At 35.1% G+C, this 17,715-nt stretch overlaps 1 protein-coding gene across 6 annotated transcripts in view; it reads right to left on the bottom strand.

The window, feature by feature from the left end:
* Positions 1-17,715, bottom strand: part of LOC118004353 (zinc finger X-chromosomal protein-like) — a 55,010-nt gene that overhangs the window by 3,734 nt on the left and 33,561 nt on the right. For 3 of the 6 annotated variants that reach the window (XM_034999049.1, XM_034997503.1, XM_034998341.1), the window contains exons 2-7: positions 16,331-16,419; positions 10,048-10,617; positions 2,431-2,580; positions 1,900-2,043; positions 965-1,120; positions 383-523 (exon numbers count right to left, since the gene is read on the bottom strand). In XM_034999049.1, coding sequence (XP_034854940.1) covers positions 383-523; positions 965-1,120; positions 1,900-2,043; positions 2,431-2,580; positions 10,048-10,617; positions 16,331-16,391 — 1,222 coding nt within the window. In that variant the 5' untranslated portion in view covers positions 16,392-16,419. The other 3 variants (XM_034996733.1, XM_034995998.1, XM_034999660.1) reach the window with 2 other exon arrangements.

Raw genomic sequence — 17,715 nt, 5'->3', positions numbered from 1 at the left:
TACTGGAAAGGAATTATCCAATGGACAACTGAACTATTTGTCCTGCTTCTTGGTAAATAATTCCTGCTTCATACTTACAAAAATATTTAAATTTGTTCATTAGAGTTAAATAACATATTTTAGTGATTTATTTCAATTTCAACTAAAATATCTTGAGATTTTACTCTCCTGAATATTTGACTCAAAACCTGTTTCTTTTTATTTCAGGAAATCATTCATGAATATCACTGAAATCTTAAAATTATTTTTCACTTTAAAACAGAAAAGTTACATATGATGATCTAGCAGCTAAATTGCTATCGTTAACACCTCTGTGGGTACATACTGGTTTAATCTCAGAGCTTGCAGAGCACACTGCACTATGGAACTTGTGCACCCTCACCTGTTTGGTACTGCCTGGAATCAGGTCTTCTCCTTTTCTTTGGTTTTTGTTTAGCCAGTCTGCTGAGCCCAGCAGACTCATCTATGTGCAAGAGGGCACTTGCAGTGCCATTCCGGTTTTCAATGCCATCAGAATTATTACCTAACAATGTGTATTAAAAAACAAAATTATACAGTGTTCTTTATAAAGTATTAGGGATTCTTTATTAACTACAACAACATAAAGCCACGATACTCATGAATGACAAATTCCGTATCCAGGTTTATGTACTAGACAACAGAAAAAGCCCAGCTTCTAAATGTAACAGCATTTTGCACCACAAACTGCCTCGATGACCACTCAAAATTGTAAAGTCTTAATTCAGATACACTCAAGATAAAAAATTTCTATTTATCTCTTACATAATACAGGCAAAGGAAATTCCTATTAAAATTAAGGCAAAAGGCAGACTATACAATCATCTTTAAGTCACTATCCCGGTACTTCCTATTTCTGAAATCTGAAGCTATAGAAACCATTTTCAATACCAAATTCATGTTCCAGAACCATGCAATCCTTTGAGCCACCTTGCATGTGACTTACCATAAGCTGCTGCCCATGCTATTGGCATGAAGGTTTTGATTTCATTGTCGTCCATTTGTTGTTCATGCACAGCAGCTGCTGCTGCTGCTGCAACTGCAGCATCCTCCTCTCCTACTATCACTTCCATATAAACTTCATCAGCTATTTCAGTAACATCTAATTAGAAAATTAGTAGAACACTTTATGACTAGGTTTACAGAGATCAGAGAGAAAAGATACTTGTTTGAATTCAGACAAACAATAGAAGTTTCAAATGTTACATGCCTATTAAATTACTTTCACACAGCAATAAATTTAAATATTTTTTCAGTGAACCATTACCTTCTTGGCTCTCACCATTGTTTATTTTTAAAGTGACATCCTAAGCACACATTAAGAGTCACTATTGTTCCAGGGCACCTGGGTGGCTCAGTCGGTTAAGCGACTGCCTTCAGCTCAGGTCATGATCCTGGAGTCCCAGGATTGAGTCCCATATCAGGCTCCCTGCTCTGCGGGGGATCTGCTTCTCCCTCTGACCCTCTCCCCTCTCATGCTCTCTCTCTATCATTGTCTCTAATAAATAAAATAAAATATTTAAAGAAAAAAAGAGTCACTATTGTTCCTCTTTGCTATATGGCAGTATAATAATATCTACAATAGTACTGTTTATTTTCTTCAAATATTAGTTTAAAAAAATTAACTGTAGGGGCGCCTGGGTGGCTCAGTCGTTAAGCATCTGCCTTCAGCTCAGGTCATGATCCCAGGGTCCTGGGATTGAGCCCCGCATCGGGCTCCCTGCTCAGCAGGAAGCCTGCTTCTCCCTCTCCCACTCCCCCTGCTTGTGCTCCTGCTCTCATTACCTCTCTCCCTGTCAAATAAATAAATTAAGATCTTCAAAAAAAAAAATATTAACTCTACACAGGAAATTTTCTCCCATAAAAACGGCACCTACTTACTTAAATCTTCATCTTCTTGCTGAGAGTCGTTGACGGTCATATAAACCATCTTTTCCCTTGGCACTCTAATACTGCTATTCTGATCATGTAATTCAATTCCATGGTCATTCTCAGGCTCACTCTCCACAATGTCTACGGTGCCACCTACCACGGAAGATGACAGCTCTGAGAATTTATCTGAAAACTTCATTTCCACCCATTTGACTTAATTACATTTCATGTACTTTATACTGCTATATGGAAATCCTTCTTTAAAAGTTATCTTTAGGGGTGCCTGGGTGGCTCAGTCAATTAAGTGTGTGCCTTTGGCTCAGGTCATGATCTCAGAGTCCTGGGATCAGGCCCCGTATCAGGCTCCCTGCTCAGGGGGGAGCCTGCTTCTCCCTCTACCCCTCCCCCCGCTTGTGCTTTCTCGTTCTCTCACATAAATATCTTCAAAAAACATTAAAAAAAAAGTTATCTTCAGAAAATATTTCAAATGTTCTCAATCTAAACCACCCAAAAGAAATCCAGTTGAAGCTCTCCTCTTACCTAAGTCATCCTCTCCAGGGTCAGCTTTAAAAATATACACCTTGATAACTTCAGGGCAAGTGCCATCCACCTTACAAGGATCAATTTCCGACTCTGCGTCCATGGTCATTCCAGAGGAGCCACCGTGTTCTATCTTGCCAGCATCATCCACTAAAAAGAGAAGAAATACATCATAAATAACAGTAAGAGACATTTAAATAAAATACTATCTTTTTGAAACGTGTTTTACAAATACAATCTCTAATTTGACTCATAAAATTGAATTTGACTTTTAAAAAGTAGAAAATTCAACAAATACATTTTGCAAATCTTCTAAAAGTGGGATGAGATATTAAGGTAAAAAATATTTTACTTAGAGCAAATTACTGGTAGCCTTAAGAACTAACAAAAACAATGACATTATATACTGTATCTTTAGATACAGTATTACCCCTAAGATGAAAGGATTATTATATTATTAAAGTCCCTGGGAAGAACGTCCTAATAGTAAAAGCACCAAAATCGTGGTCTTAATATATTTTCTCAGCACTATCTTAGTGTTTTGACCATTATCCGGTCTTATCTTTTATTAGAATTGTATTTTTTTTTAAATCAAAATATGGCTTTAAGAAACATACACTGCAATGGCCAATGTAAATTCTACTATCAAACTATTTAAAGTTAAAGCTGCACACAGACACATACACCTAATACACACAAAAGGCACAAACTTGAGTTTCTAAACTGAGTCTGGGTCATTGTTGGCAAATGCAGCAAATGTATACTTAAATATACAGTATTCTCAAATAACTTAATGAACGTAGCCTGTTTTTGCTTTTTGGGGGGGAAAAAAGGTATCCTTACTTACCAACAGAGACACACCTGACTCACAACATTGGAGATTCAGGGGATATGGAACAAATATTTCATAATTTAATCTTTATAAAAGTAGCTAATGAAATATATTACTACGCTTAGCATTTGGGAAACCAATAAAAGTAAAAAATAATGTCTCAAAGTAACAATCTTGGATTGGAATAAATACCAAAAACATAATTCCCATAAAATGTAATCTTTTATCCACTGCAATCCACCTATGACCATCCACTGATATCTGGGCACAAACGAAAGTCAGAGAAGACTAATGAATGAAAACTTAGCCAATATGATTTAACTTGTCACAGAAGTTGGATTTACTGATGTTGAGTGCATTAGAAAAAGAGTGTAGAAATGTTCTCTCTGCTCTATGTAAAACTGGCCTAGAAGACCAAGCAGAGAAGAAGAGACACAAAGCTCCCCAAAAAAGACTTTGTCTTCAATTCACCTAGCAAGGCTTCTCATTTCTCTTTTAGTTCCCTTTCTGCTGTTCCCCTGCTAGATCTATTTTATCCTTTGGGTTGGACATTAATGTTTTATTCAATTCAACAATGCATCACAACTCTAACTCAGACTTCGGGCTAGGTAAGTATTGGAAATACAACGATGAAAAAGTTATGGACTCAAAGTTTATAATCCAACCAGGAGTGAGGGGGGGGGGGGGGGGGGGGCAGTGAGGGAAATGGGTGATGGGTATAAAGGAGTGCACTTGTGATGAGTTTCAAATGTGCGTAAGTTCTGAATCACCATATTGCACATCTGAAACTAATAATTACACTGTTAACTAACTGGAATTTAGATAAAAACTTAAAAAAAGTGATAAAATAAGAGAAAATGTTTTTAATCCAGTGGGAAAGCAATGAACAGATGATTATTTTAAAATGTGATAATACTAATAAGATACCTACCATCTATTGATTACTATACACACTGCATAACAGTACTAAGTCATAAAGGAGGTGGTAAAATACCACTAACATTTTAAAGTAAAGCAAATTGCAGTTTAGAAAAGTTGAATGTTCAGAGGTAAGATCACATAGTTAATAACTAGCAAAGTCAGAATTCAAAAGAAATCCGTAAGTCATAAGTAACCTTAATGAATATCTGAAGTTTTTAGAATGTATTCAATTACATTTCTTAGAGGCAATGTTCATTTTTGAAAAAAATCAATAAATGATATAATTAGCTAGATGGTTTCTACTAGCAGAGATCCAATGAATATAAACATGACTCAAGCACAATTCAGCTAAGGCTGTGGTGATAGTTAAGTTGACTAAATTTTACATCATAAATTTTTTTTTAAGTAAATTCTATGCAGTGGGGTTTAAACCCACAACCGTAAGACCAAGGATAATGCTCTACAGACTGAGCCAGCCAGGCACATCCATCTTTAATCCTTAACAGTGACTTATAAAGATAGAAGTTAGATTTTGACATCTTGGAAGGAGTTCTATAAATTCCCCATCAAGATTTTTAAATAAGTCCAAAAATTCCATTTGTGTAGTCAAAATTCTTTCACAGAATTACAAAGAATATTCTTACATAGAATATTAAGATGAATTTAGTCTTTTAAAAGCCAACATTAGAAAGTGAAAACACTAACACTTTATCTTAGTTTCTTACTTAGAAATCAAGACCACCCCATTGCCAATAAATTATGTGCATAAAACTGCTTTATAACAGCATACTGAAATCTTACAGATACAGAAAATCCTACTGTGTCTACAGCAGTAACATGAGACAAGTACAAAGTGAAGGAGGAACATCTGCAGTGGCTTGTACTAACCTGGAGGTCACTCATACTCTTGGTTAAAATATTTTAGTGAATGCTCTATGGAGTCAGACTCCAGTAGGTTGAGGATTCTATGGAAGATGGATGTTAATTTCTTTAGGAAGTTTAAAGCGCCTGGGTTGCTCAGTCAGTTAAGTGTCTGCCTTCAGCTCAGGTCAGGATCTTGGGGTCCTGGGATGGAGCCCTATATCAGGCTCCCTCCCCCTGCTTCTCCCTCTTGCTCTGCCTACTGCTCCCCCTGCCTGTGCTCTTAAACATTAAACATTAAAGAAGAAAAACACTCTTCCTTTTGAGACTAGAGGGCAGATCAACAGAAATGTAGTTAGCTTGTTAGGGAAAAGAGGGCAGGACTAAAGCTTAGAAACCAGTAAAACATCCTTACTGCTATCTTCAACCATATACAAAGCATAGAAGGCAAGGACTTTGGTTAAAGAATGGGAGACCAGGTTAAGAACTTGAGAAGTGAAAAAAATAAGCTGTTCTAGGATGAGCTTAATGACATAAATTTGAACTCTTTGCAATTATACATAAATACATAGATACATTCATATCCCTTCTCTATATTCTGAACTACATCAGGATATTTACCTATGTTTTATATAGTTTGTTGGTAAAATAGGCATCATGTCCTTAATTCTAATTTTATGTATACTTAATCTTGTTTTCAAAGCTAAATACATGTTTTTTGATATATATCTAGCTGACTGAGCTACGGTCATTTTCCTAAAGGTGGCTTTGGAATGTCAAACAGGTAGCATTAGAGGACACAGATTTCAGAAAATCAGGCAGGAGAGTCCTGAATAAATTTAAAACTTTTTAAAGGACTCATGTTTGAGGAATTTGAGACTACAGTTAAGTTGGCCTCTTTTGGAAACTTTGTAAAAGTGATTCTAAGCAGGTCCTGAAAAATCTTAATACCTTGTGTTTACAAGGTCACACAAGATGTTCATACAAATGTTAGTTTGTGGGTTATCATAAAACTCTTGAAAGACCTCAACATCTAATGACCGTGGAACTTGAAAAATGTTACATATTTACCTATAGCTTATAAAAGATCTTTCTGGGTGCTTCTGAATATTAAAAATTATGTTAGAAAAACACATTCAAAATGTCAGATTACCTGAGAATAGCAAAGCTAATCCTTTTCTAGAGAAAAGTAAAATTCATCCTCAAAATTTCACCTTGCAAAGGTGTCCCAATAATTCAACTACTAAAATTATCAAATGAAATATTACAAAAGCAACTTAAAAAAACCACAAACCTTAAATGTCCTGTTACCATGAAAAATCTCACTGTGGTTTTAAAACTGCCATTAAAAATTAAAGTCTAAAAACAAACAAGTTTTAGATAATAAATATCCTGAGACATCAGTAAGTGGTTTCTACACAATTGTCTGCCTTCGGCTCAGGTCATGATCTCAGGGTCCTGGGGTTGAGACCTGCATTGGGCTCCCTGCTCAGCAGAGAGCCTACTTCTCCTCTGCCTGCCACTCCCCCTGCTTGTGCTTTCTGACAGATAGATAATAGATAGATACAGATAGATGATAGATGATAGATAGATAGATAGATAGATGATAGATAGATGATAAAGTAAATCTTAAAAAGAAATAATGCTGCTATGAACATTTATATAGTAACTATTTTGTGGGTATGTTTTTAATTCTCCTGGGTTTATGCTTAAGAGCAGTGTTAAGTCATACTGTAATTCAATGTTTAACTTCTTGAAGAACTGCAAAATGTTCCCAAAGTGGCTAAACAATTTTATATTACCAATTCCACTTTGAGAGTTTTCCAAAATCTCCCCATTCTTGCAAAACTTGTTATTTCAAACTTTTTAAAATACCACATTTGAAAGAATGTGAAGAGGTTAACTCCCATTCTGGTTTTGATTTGCATCCCCCAAAAGACTAATGATATTCTTTATATCTTCTGGTTCCTAGATACTTAGATATATGCTTTACAAATATATCCTTCCATTCTCTGTTATCACTTCACTTTCTTTATAGTATTTTTGGAAACAAGAGCATCTTCAAACATGATGAATATATGTATTTTTTCTTTTCTTGTGCCTTTGGTGACCTATCTCAACAACCATTACTTTTGAGAATACTTACACCTTTCTTTTTTTCTAAGATGTTTTGAATTTTAGCCCCTTCAGATGACCTGAGCCGAAGGCAGATGCTTAATGTCTGAGCCACCCAGATGCCTCGAAGTCTACATGTTTTTAATAAGAAAACAGCTATTACATCTTTGAGGAAGGAGAATTTTAACGTGATGAGTCAATTCTGTCTTGCTTTCAAGATTGTCTTTTGACAATTTAATAAGTTCACCGAACTTCTTAGCTTATATGTATAGATTAATATTTTTCATCAAATTTAAGAAATTTTCAGCCATTACTTCTTGAGATATTCTTTCAGTCCATTTCCATCTTTCCTCTCCTTCTGGGACTGTGATGCTGGTATGCCTGATGGCATTCCATTGGTCTATGAAGCTGCATTCATTTTTCTTCATTCTTTTTTTCCTTCTCCTCAGAGTGGATTAATATCAACTGATAGACCTCTACATCTGCCAATTCTTTCTTTTGCCTGTTTAAATCTGCTTTTGAGCTCTTTCGTGAAATTTTCATTTCAGTCTTTGTAATTTCTAAGTCCAGAATTTCTATTTAGTTTTTTTAAGTTTGTTTTTATTGATATTCTCTGTTTGGTGAGACATCATTCTCATAATTTCCTTTAGTTCTTTACAGTCATTTCCTTTAGCTCTTTGAACAAATATAAAACAGCTGACTTAAAATCTTTAATAAGTTCACTATCTAGGATTCCTCATGAGTTTCTATTTACTGTATTTTTTTCTGTGTTTCTGTCATGGTTATTGTTTCTTTGCATGTCTCATGACTCTGGTTAAAAATTAAGTGTCTTAAGTAATATGTTACAATTCTTGATATCAAATTCTCCCTAAAAATTTAATTGCTACCTCCTTTCAGTGCATGGTAATATCTCCTTTAAAATATTATAAAACTGCTTTAATATTTTCTAAATACATTTTAGAGTCCTTATATAAAAAGGCATCAATTCTAGTCTAATGAACAAAAACCTTTCTTAATATCAAAACAAACTTTAAGAACCTAATCAAGACATTTTCCTTAATCCTTATTCATATTTCAGAAATATTTTCTTTTGTCAACTTATTTTTAGAATTCCAAAATTTTAGTTTGTGTTCTACTAGATTAAAAAAATTATTAAAATATTTTAAAAAAATACCCCACCTGATAGGAAGCTTACAATGATAAGCTACATGCATATCCAATAATTGTGACAGAACAAGAGAATGACTTAAATATGTATATAAAAAATATAAGTGAAATATTTTAGCATCCCTTCTGTTCCAATAAGTTTTAAAACAATAAACCATAAATTCTATTGATCCTCAAATTTTATACATTAGACATAAGAGTTTAGATTTTACTTACCCATTCACTGAAACTTGTTTTATTGAATTGTGATCAAATTGATAATTAATTAGAAACTAGTATCAGGTAAAATGATGAAAAAACCTAATCTAGATGGCATGGTATCCACAGGATTTCAACTATAAAGTTAGTGAATATGTTCATTCAACAAGTAATTCATATGTAGTATGTACAGGGTTTGATGGGGGAGATATCTAAGTAATCTTTCTGTTCTCAAGAAAGATATAATCAATTTAAAAGAAATAGTATCATCTAGACTACTTCAACACTATCTGGAAGAAGATTTTATACAGAGAAGGAATTTACTGGACATTTATTAAACCAGGCTCTTGACATTATCAAGTTCAGCTGGATGTAGAAAAGTATCATTAATAAATAGTATAAGATCACAGAAGAGGTAAATAAATACCTACTCTCTTTGTCCCCAAACTTACCCAATCTTTTTTGCTGTGCTCAAAAGACACAAGGGGAAAAGGCATGTATGTAATGGTGACAGGAACACACCGAACTGTCTATATACAATAAAACTTGATTCCAAATACCAAAATGATCCCATAAGCAGGTAATTTAGGATAACCAAGTTATTTAAACCAGCAGATAGATGATAGGTCTATCTAATAAAGTAAAACTACACCGATGTAGACAACATATCTAAAAATTAAAGAAAGATTGGAGACATCTACCCGGAGAATCTACTAACCCAATTATCATGATATCTACTATGTAAGCAAAACTATGTCTAATTATGTGCTAGTTGGTAAGGAGATAAATACAATCTAGAAAGGCAATATCCCATAAGAAGCAGTGAATAGAAACCAATGACATTAAATCTCTAATTAGTGTAAAAGTCTACATAAATTAATGTTTATGGTTATGTATATGACCACTTTATTTCAAGACATGACACTAATACAGTTCCGAAGCCAGTAATGATTTGTTTTTTAAAATATGATCATTACTTTGCAGGGAAAGGAGTAGTGGTACGGAAGAAAGTAAGGAAAGAACTGACTGCATAATAAAAGACAAAAGATTTTTTTTCAAGGTGAAATCCTTTCAGCGTTCGGTGGTGATTCTGATAAGGTAACAGCCTAATCACATCATCACACTGTTCATGATTTCCAGCCTTTATTTTTCTCATCTTTTCTTTTCTTTTTTTTAATTAGGCTCTAGGCCCGGCATGGAGCCCAACACAAGGCCTGATCTCACAACCCTGAGATGAAGACTTGAGCTGAGATCAAGAGTTAGATGCTTAACTCAACTGAGCCATCCAGGTGCCCCAACTTTTCTCATCTTTGTATTCCATTCTCATACAGAAATAACTTTATTTTTACCACTTCAGTTTTCTTAATTATGGCTTACCTTAACAAGATCCAGACTAAAACGATAATGCACACAGGCTTATGACATTTATCTTAATTTTATATAAGTTTAAGTGAAGAAAATATCCTGATATATGATAAAAGCCCTCAAAAATACCTTTGACCATCACTGTACCCAAGACTTACAGGAAATCATAAGGTAGTCCTCACAGTTGCTTTTGTCATCATCTTGCTGGTCCACAGGGATCCCATTGACATCTATGACTGCTTCAGAGGCACAATCTGCTACCAATACTTCTTCTGAAACGACGTCTGCTGTCAAAGGGTCAGTAATGATTTCTGCTTCTACTACACTATCATGAACCACATGTTCAACATGTCCAACATCAGACATATGTATAGAATCACTTGTTAACACATGTTCTGGCATAGACATTGAGGCTGAAGTAATGTCAGAAGCTAAAACATCATCTGGGACCGTGCAGTGTGCTAAAGAAACTTCTTCGGTTACATCTGAGTCAAGAACTTGCTCAGGAATGATGACATTTTCAGATACATCTGCTTCTTCTAAGATATCTGAGCAGTGAACATCCTCAATAACAACATCCTCAATAACATCTTGGATTACAACCGAATCTGGGTCATCAGGAACAAAGTTATGTACAGTTATATCTGAATCCACAACATCTGAAACAAAAACAGTTTCTTGAACTTCCACAACAATCTGATCACCATCCATGTGCGTAGCATCAGTTCCTTCAAAACACAAAAATTAAAATGACAAATTTCAGGTAGGCATGCATGACTCTCTTAAATGATATAAATGTCATTAAAAAATAAAAATAAATAAATAAATAAATAAATAAATAAATAAATGTTATTTAATTTCCACCAGAAAACAGAATATATCCTCCTCAGTTTTCTCAAACACTGAAGCAGATTAGGGAAATAAAGAGAATCTATTTTTGATTCATATAACAAAAATTAACACAAGAAGGGCTTTTACTCAACCCTAATCAATTAACGGGTAAAGAAACACTAGAAACAAAAACATAAGGCAGTTGCAGAAGAAAAGTATTTTTAGAATGTCTACATAAAAAGTCTCCAGGAAAATAAAATCTTAAGGGATAATTATAAATGTTAAGGAGAGGCGATAAATTCAGAAAACAACCATTTTCCTTCATATTTGTTCCATCTCTTTTCTTTTTCCACATTCCTTAAATATATCAGTTTTCTTCTTTTAACACTACTACATACTTCTTTTCTTCCCTTTCTTTTCTTTCTTTCACTCTTTAAAAATCAACCCACTCTATTCTGGTGTAATGTTCCAAAAGTATCCCCCACATATGACTGGGAATTTAGAAATTAAACTGTGAATTTAGGCTATCAAAGAATTGGGGCATAAATGAAAACAGAGATAGAAGGCTATAGATGAGGGAAGATAACTGATTAAAGACCTCTGTGGACAGATAAAATGAATAAAAGTGAAGTTGCTCAGGAGCACTGGAGGGTGAGGTTAGTGGAGGCAGGTCATACCAACTTCGTTAAGGATACTCAGCCCCCAGCTAGCCTCCTCCCATCACCCACACTCCAATCCCAAGGCAGTTCCAACAATTTTAAGAAATCCTATTACTAGTCCACTCCACAATTAAAGAATAAAGCTACAGGAGTGAAACAATCGCAGCCCCATGAGATTAAATGACTTCACCAAGATCACACAATGGTTTGCACAGCATATGGTACTCAGTAAATATCACTCTGAATGAATGAAATGAATGGGAACAGAAATAAGATTATCCTTACCAAAATTGTAACATAAAATAAAACAAAACAAATCTGGTACCTTGGCTTCTGGCAGAACAACAAATATAAAGTCTTACCTAAAAAAAAAAAAGCTACTCAATTAGCTATTGGTCCTGGTTTTGACAGTTGACCTAAAGCAGGGCCTAACTCAGTGACTGTGTCTCACTGGCTAGGCCATCAGAGAAACACACAGATTATTCAACAAACAAAAAGGATCAATAAGGGCCAAAGAATAATAGAAGTTGCAGAAAGTCTTTAAAGACTTTCAGTTAATGCCCACTTGAATTACATACAGAAATGAGAAAATGTTTTCTTTCACTTCTACAGAATTAATTATTAAATGCTTTTAATCATTTGTCTTTGATGTTTAATAATTCACATCAAGCAATACATCACTTTAACATCCATCTTAAACATAAATACAAAACCATTTAAAGGCAAAAGCACTGCTTAAGAGGTGTAAGTCAGAGAGAAGCATTTAGAACTTATTCATTTTTGTGACCTTGGGCAATTCATTTAACCTCTGAGTTTCAGTTTCCTGTCAGTAAAATGAGGACAGTAATATCTGCCATGCATACCTCACAGGACTGTTGTGATGATCAAATGGGAATGTATGGGAAGTGTTCTGAAAAACTGTAATGAGAGGTTTCATTATTATTAGGACATATGGAAATGGGAGGCCCTGGCAGATTAAGTGACTTGCTCAAAGATGAATGAACACCATTAAGTGTTAATAATCAGGGCTAAAATGCAACAGCCCATGACCCAAGATTGCTGTGGTAAGATTAAGCTAGTAAATACTTCCAGTTTTTCTCCAAAGAACTTACAGTCTCTCTTTCAAGCACATTTTTATACTTCACTATGTTCAAGTGAAGAAAGAATTAACTTTGCATTTATCACCATAAAATGACACTACCAAACATGAGTCAAAACACTACCCCAAATTAAGAAACATAAAATGTATGCACACACACGGGATTTAGAAAGCACACAAAATCCTCATGTTTCTTGGTAAAGTCACTATCTATGACTTTAATACATGGTAAATATGATCACATAAAATTCAGTGAATAAAATTTTAATTAGCAACAGCAGCTATATAACAGTAAACAATTTTATATTATAAAAACTAGTGCAATCCTTTTCAATATTAATCTACTTAGAACCTTGGGTAATCTGGTTGCCCATTTTTTTCCATTGTTAGAACTTCAAAAATACAGTTTTCCTTGCATAGTTGAGGAAACAAACAACATTCTATGTGCCTGATGCAGAAGACTCCCTGAGAAGCCTCTTGAGAAACAGGCTTGTGAAAGTAGGAAACTGTCAAAATGCAGAGGAGCTTCACACCTTATCTCCTGGACAATGAAAAAAAGTGAAATAACATGTTCTAGGTGTTACACTAGGGTGAGTATGCTACCGGTGAGGTAGTTAAAGAAGGAAACTGAGAGCCCATGAAATAATAGTGCCTAGGCCCAAGTGGTAGGGACTGGTAAAAGAGGAGTGGTGATAAGTAGATTACCTTGCTCAGCCACTTCATTCATCCTACCCACCCTGCAAGATATCCACACACTTGGAACTGTGAGTATGTCACATTATGGCTTATGCCATAAGGTTTTTGCAGATATAATTAAAGTCATAAACCTCATACTGAAAATTCTGAGTGGGTCCAATGAGATCACATGAACCCTTAAAGGAAAACTTTCCCAGGTGGCATCAGAGAGTTGAAGCAGAATTTTAAGTTTGAGAGATTTAATTCACTGTTGCTGCAGGAGCCACATGGAAAGCATGAAAAGGAACACAAGCAGTGGCAAGGAGCCAAGACAGCCCCTCCGATGACTGCTATCAATGAAATGGGGACTTCAGTCCTATAGCTGTAAGAAAGTGGATTCAGCTAATCACCTAAATTATTTTAGAATCAGAAACACAGCCAGAGTTCCAGAAAGGAACAACACCCTGTTCACATCTTTATTATAGCCATATGAAAAAGCAGACAGCCTAGTCATAGACTTTTAACCCATACAAATTGTTAGACAATGAATTTTATTGATTAAATTGCTAAATTTGTTTAACTTTCAGTGTTGTAACAGAAATACATCAGATTTTGGTACCAGAGAGTGGAGTGCTCCTATACAAAAGCCAAAATATGTGAAGTGGCTTTAGAATGGAATATTCCCTTGAATAGACCCCTATTAAAAATATGGATGTTAACAACAACCTCATTCTAGTGAGAACTCAGAAGAAATACCAAAGTAGAGAAATCCGACATAGACTCAAAGAACACCAAAGTCACTATGCACAGACTGTTAATGGAAATCCAGACTGTAAGTACTCTGCTAGTAAGGGCTCAAAAAGAAGAAACATGTTAATGGAAGGAAGAAGTATCTTAGTTATATGTTGTGACAAATGGCTTAGCAAAACTGTATGCTACGGTTATGTGGAAAGCATAACTTGTAACAATGAACTCAGCTAAGAAGACTGCGTTGTTTCTTCTTGCTGCTTATAGTACAAATCAAGAAAAGAAAGTTAAACTGAAACAAAAAAGTAGCAGGACTTAATAATCTGTACAAATTTTTAGCCTGTACAAATGGCAAAGAAAAGTAAAAAAAAAATTAAAATTTCAGGGAAGTTCTAGAACAAAAGCATTCTATGTATGGCTCCATGACTCTTCCCTGAAAACCGGTAGATCTGAAAATTCATTTACTGTCTCTTTGAAGTCATTAACAGTGTGCCTCCTGGATACCCTCAATTAAACTAGAGTACTTAGTCTAAGGAGTTTATGAGAACCTCCCCTCACAGCCATCTCCAAGAAGGAATGCATTAATCTCTGAAAGGTATACAGATGAGACTCTTGTCTATTGAAGTAAATTCTCACGACCCAGGAGATACACAACATTCTTTAAAAAATTTATACCATCAGGAACAATGCTTTCTTGGTTTGGGAGCTTGGACTGAAAGGGATAGAGAAAGTATGATACTAAAAACTGCTGGACTTCCAAATTCTAGGCGCAAAAGCAGGTTAATAAAACTACTTAGGTAAAAACACTTACTATCTTTGATGGAAAAAAAAGAACAAACATCAAAAACCAAACACAAAGATGACTCAAATCAGGGAGCCATCAATCATGAGGGAATTAGGGGGACCTGGGTGGCTCAGCAGGTTACATGTCTGCCTTCGGTTCAGTTCAAAATTACAAGGTCTTGGGATCAAGCCCTGCATTGAGCTCCCTTGCTCAGCGGGGAGCCTGCTTCTCCTCTCCCCTTGCCTGCTTGCTACTCCCCCTCTTGTGCTCTATGTCAAATAAATACATAAAATCTTAAAACAAAAACATGAGGGATTATTCCCAGGGCTTGGAAACTAATGGAGTTTGCCCACCGAAATTTCAAAATTATTAGACTACAGACTCCATTTATCTTCCTTTTCAACCTGTTATAACCAGAATATTCAAAACTGCACTACCACTTACAATGGGAACAGAGATCTTGTTTTTCTGGCTTTGTAAGTCCACAGAGGAAGAACTATGCCCCAGAAGTTGTGCTTAATGAACTACACCCAGAGTGTTATGGGTTCCTGATTTAGATGCTATGACATTTCTGAGTTGCTTAATTTCTTTTCTTTTTGGTAAATATTAAATATCTGAATATTAAACAACACATTACTGCACAAGCAGTGGGCCAAATAAACAGCAAATCAAAGTATGTCTCAAAACAAAAGGAAAAGAAAACACAATATTCTAAAACCTATGGGATGCAGCTGTGCTGCTTAATTTTCTATGAGAATTTCCTGTCAGTAAATGAAAACTTCAGAAGGGTGAATTTTACCCATGGGAGGAACATAAATGTTTGGGGATAGAATGCAGACAACGGTAGATAGAATGGTCTCCCAAAGATATACAAACCCTAATCCCTGGATCTTGAAATATGTGACATGGTAAAAGAAAACTTACACATCTAATTAAAGTTATGGATATAAGATCAGATAAAATGTAGATTATCCTAGATAAACTTCTGGCTAGAGTCAAGATGTGTTGTGAATGGGAATGCCAGAAAGATTCAAACATGACAGAGACTCAACTCACTGTCGCTAGAGGAAATCACATGTAAAACATCAAAGGGAATGTGGGCAGCCTCAAGAAACAAAATATGGTCCTGGCTAACAGTCCATAAGAGAAGGAGAAAAGCACAGGGAACTAAACATGGCCAAAAGTTTGAATGTTCATGAAAGAAGATTCTCCCTTAGAGGCTCCAGAAAGAAGCACCCTGATTTTGGCTCTATGGAATTCTGTACGAGCTGAGTCACACTGCAAAAGCACTTCTGACTAACAAAACTGCAAGGTGACAAAATAGCACCATTTTGGTCACTAAATTTGTGGAAGTGTATTGCTGCAACAATGCAAAACTAATGATAAGCAGAAATAAGAAAAACTTTCAAAGGAAGAACTAAGAGTAAGATTTAGTATAATTGGGGAAAATGAGAATAACAAGACAACAGTAATGTTTTGATATTGATGCGGTTACTGACAAGATTATGAGCTGGTTATGAGATTCTGAGAGGATAACAAGATACCTAAGTATGAATCACTATAAGATCTAGCAATTCATCCTCTTGATTAATGCAAACTCCAAATTTGGCAGATGGGAAGTGGAACAACCCAAGAATTAGATATACCTAGTCCATCAAAAAAGGAGTTTGGCTCTTGTGGCTGCAATTCAAGTTCATCTTCATCCATGGCCTTTGATTCTCATTAGTCACAGCTCCTAAGCCAGGAAATAAAGTATACCAAATATTAATTATATTAGGTCACATACTTAAAATGTCATCATGATCTTTACATTTCTGAAATGCTCGAATTTCTTAATTTATCAAAAACCTATCAATGTAAAATAAAAGGGAACACACTGATTTCCAGTGATGTATGTGCAGCTCTATTACTTAATGTATGCGAGGTCAGTTAAACAGGTTGATAGTATTTGGGGATTTTGTTTGTTTTAATTATAGTATAAGTTATATAAAGGGCACAAATCTTAATTGTTCTGCTTAATAATTGATGTATATAAATGCTTATACAAATAATGTATATTTAAAATTATATTAGCATTATTCAGACTGAGATACAGAACACTGCTTGTACCCCAGATGACTCCCTCTTACCTCTTCTCTACCAGCAATCCAATGACTCTTTGAGGTTCACCTTAAGACACTTTGTTTTGGGGGAATTTCAGCAAGATTTTATTGCACTTTTAAATTTAATGTAGTCTGCAATCTTCCTACCAGTAAATTACAAGATCGTAAAAATGCAAAATCTGTAACAATGGTTAATCTCTTTGGAAATTTCTGTGTAGCTTACAATGACCTATCTTAACTGACCTTCTGACTGCAGAAATAATTCTCACAGTATATTTAGATTCTCCAGGCCACAGGTGAATTGGTACCAGCTACAAAAGGTAAAAAATAAATTTATCTTTGAACAAAGTAAAATGAAGGTCCCAAGTATATGATACCTGAAACCATAAGCAAGATTTATATGCACTGCTGTTTCCCTCTCCCTCCCTTTTTCTTTTTCCTTCCTCCCCAGCCTCCCTTTCTCTTTCCCTTTGTCTCCAAATACAGTACATAAGGACAGTTGAAGGTCATTTACCAAATTTGCCTTAGGGTAGGCAGGAGAAACCACCAGTTTACAAAAAAAAAAAAAGTTAAAATACAAATACATGCCTAAAAAGCAAGTAAGTGAGTACACAGAAGGAGCAAAAGGGGAGAGTTATCAGGGGCCATGATTTACTTACGTTACAAATACTACCTCAGCTTCTTAATAGGTTTTTCCATCTCCACTTTCTTTCTAATTCACCATCAAAAGGGCTATTAGTTTATAATCTTTATAATTTTTGCTGATGACACACAAAATGTGCATTTGTTAAAATTTCAAGTAATGTAGTGTATGGACTATAATTTCTTATTTTCTGTATTCTTCATGCTTTGTCATTTGGGGCCTTGATCTGGAAGAGATACAACTACTTCCAGGGCTTGCTAACTCCTATAGTCTTCCCGTAAGTGCA

The sequence above is a fragment of the Mirounga leonina genome, unplaced genomic scaffold (genome assembly GCF_011800145.1).
Source record: "Mirounga leonina isolate KUSES-001 unplaced genomic scaffold, KU_Mleo_1.0 Mir_100832, whole genome shotgun sequence".
Taxonomy (NCBI): Eukaryota; Metazoa; Chordata; class Mammalia; order Carnivora; family Phocidae; genus Mirounga; species Mirounga leonina.
This window is presented reverse-complemented; position numbering and strand designations above follow the sequence as displayed.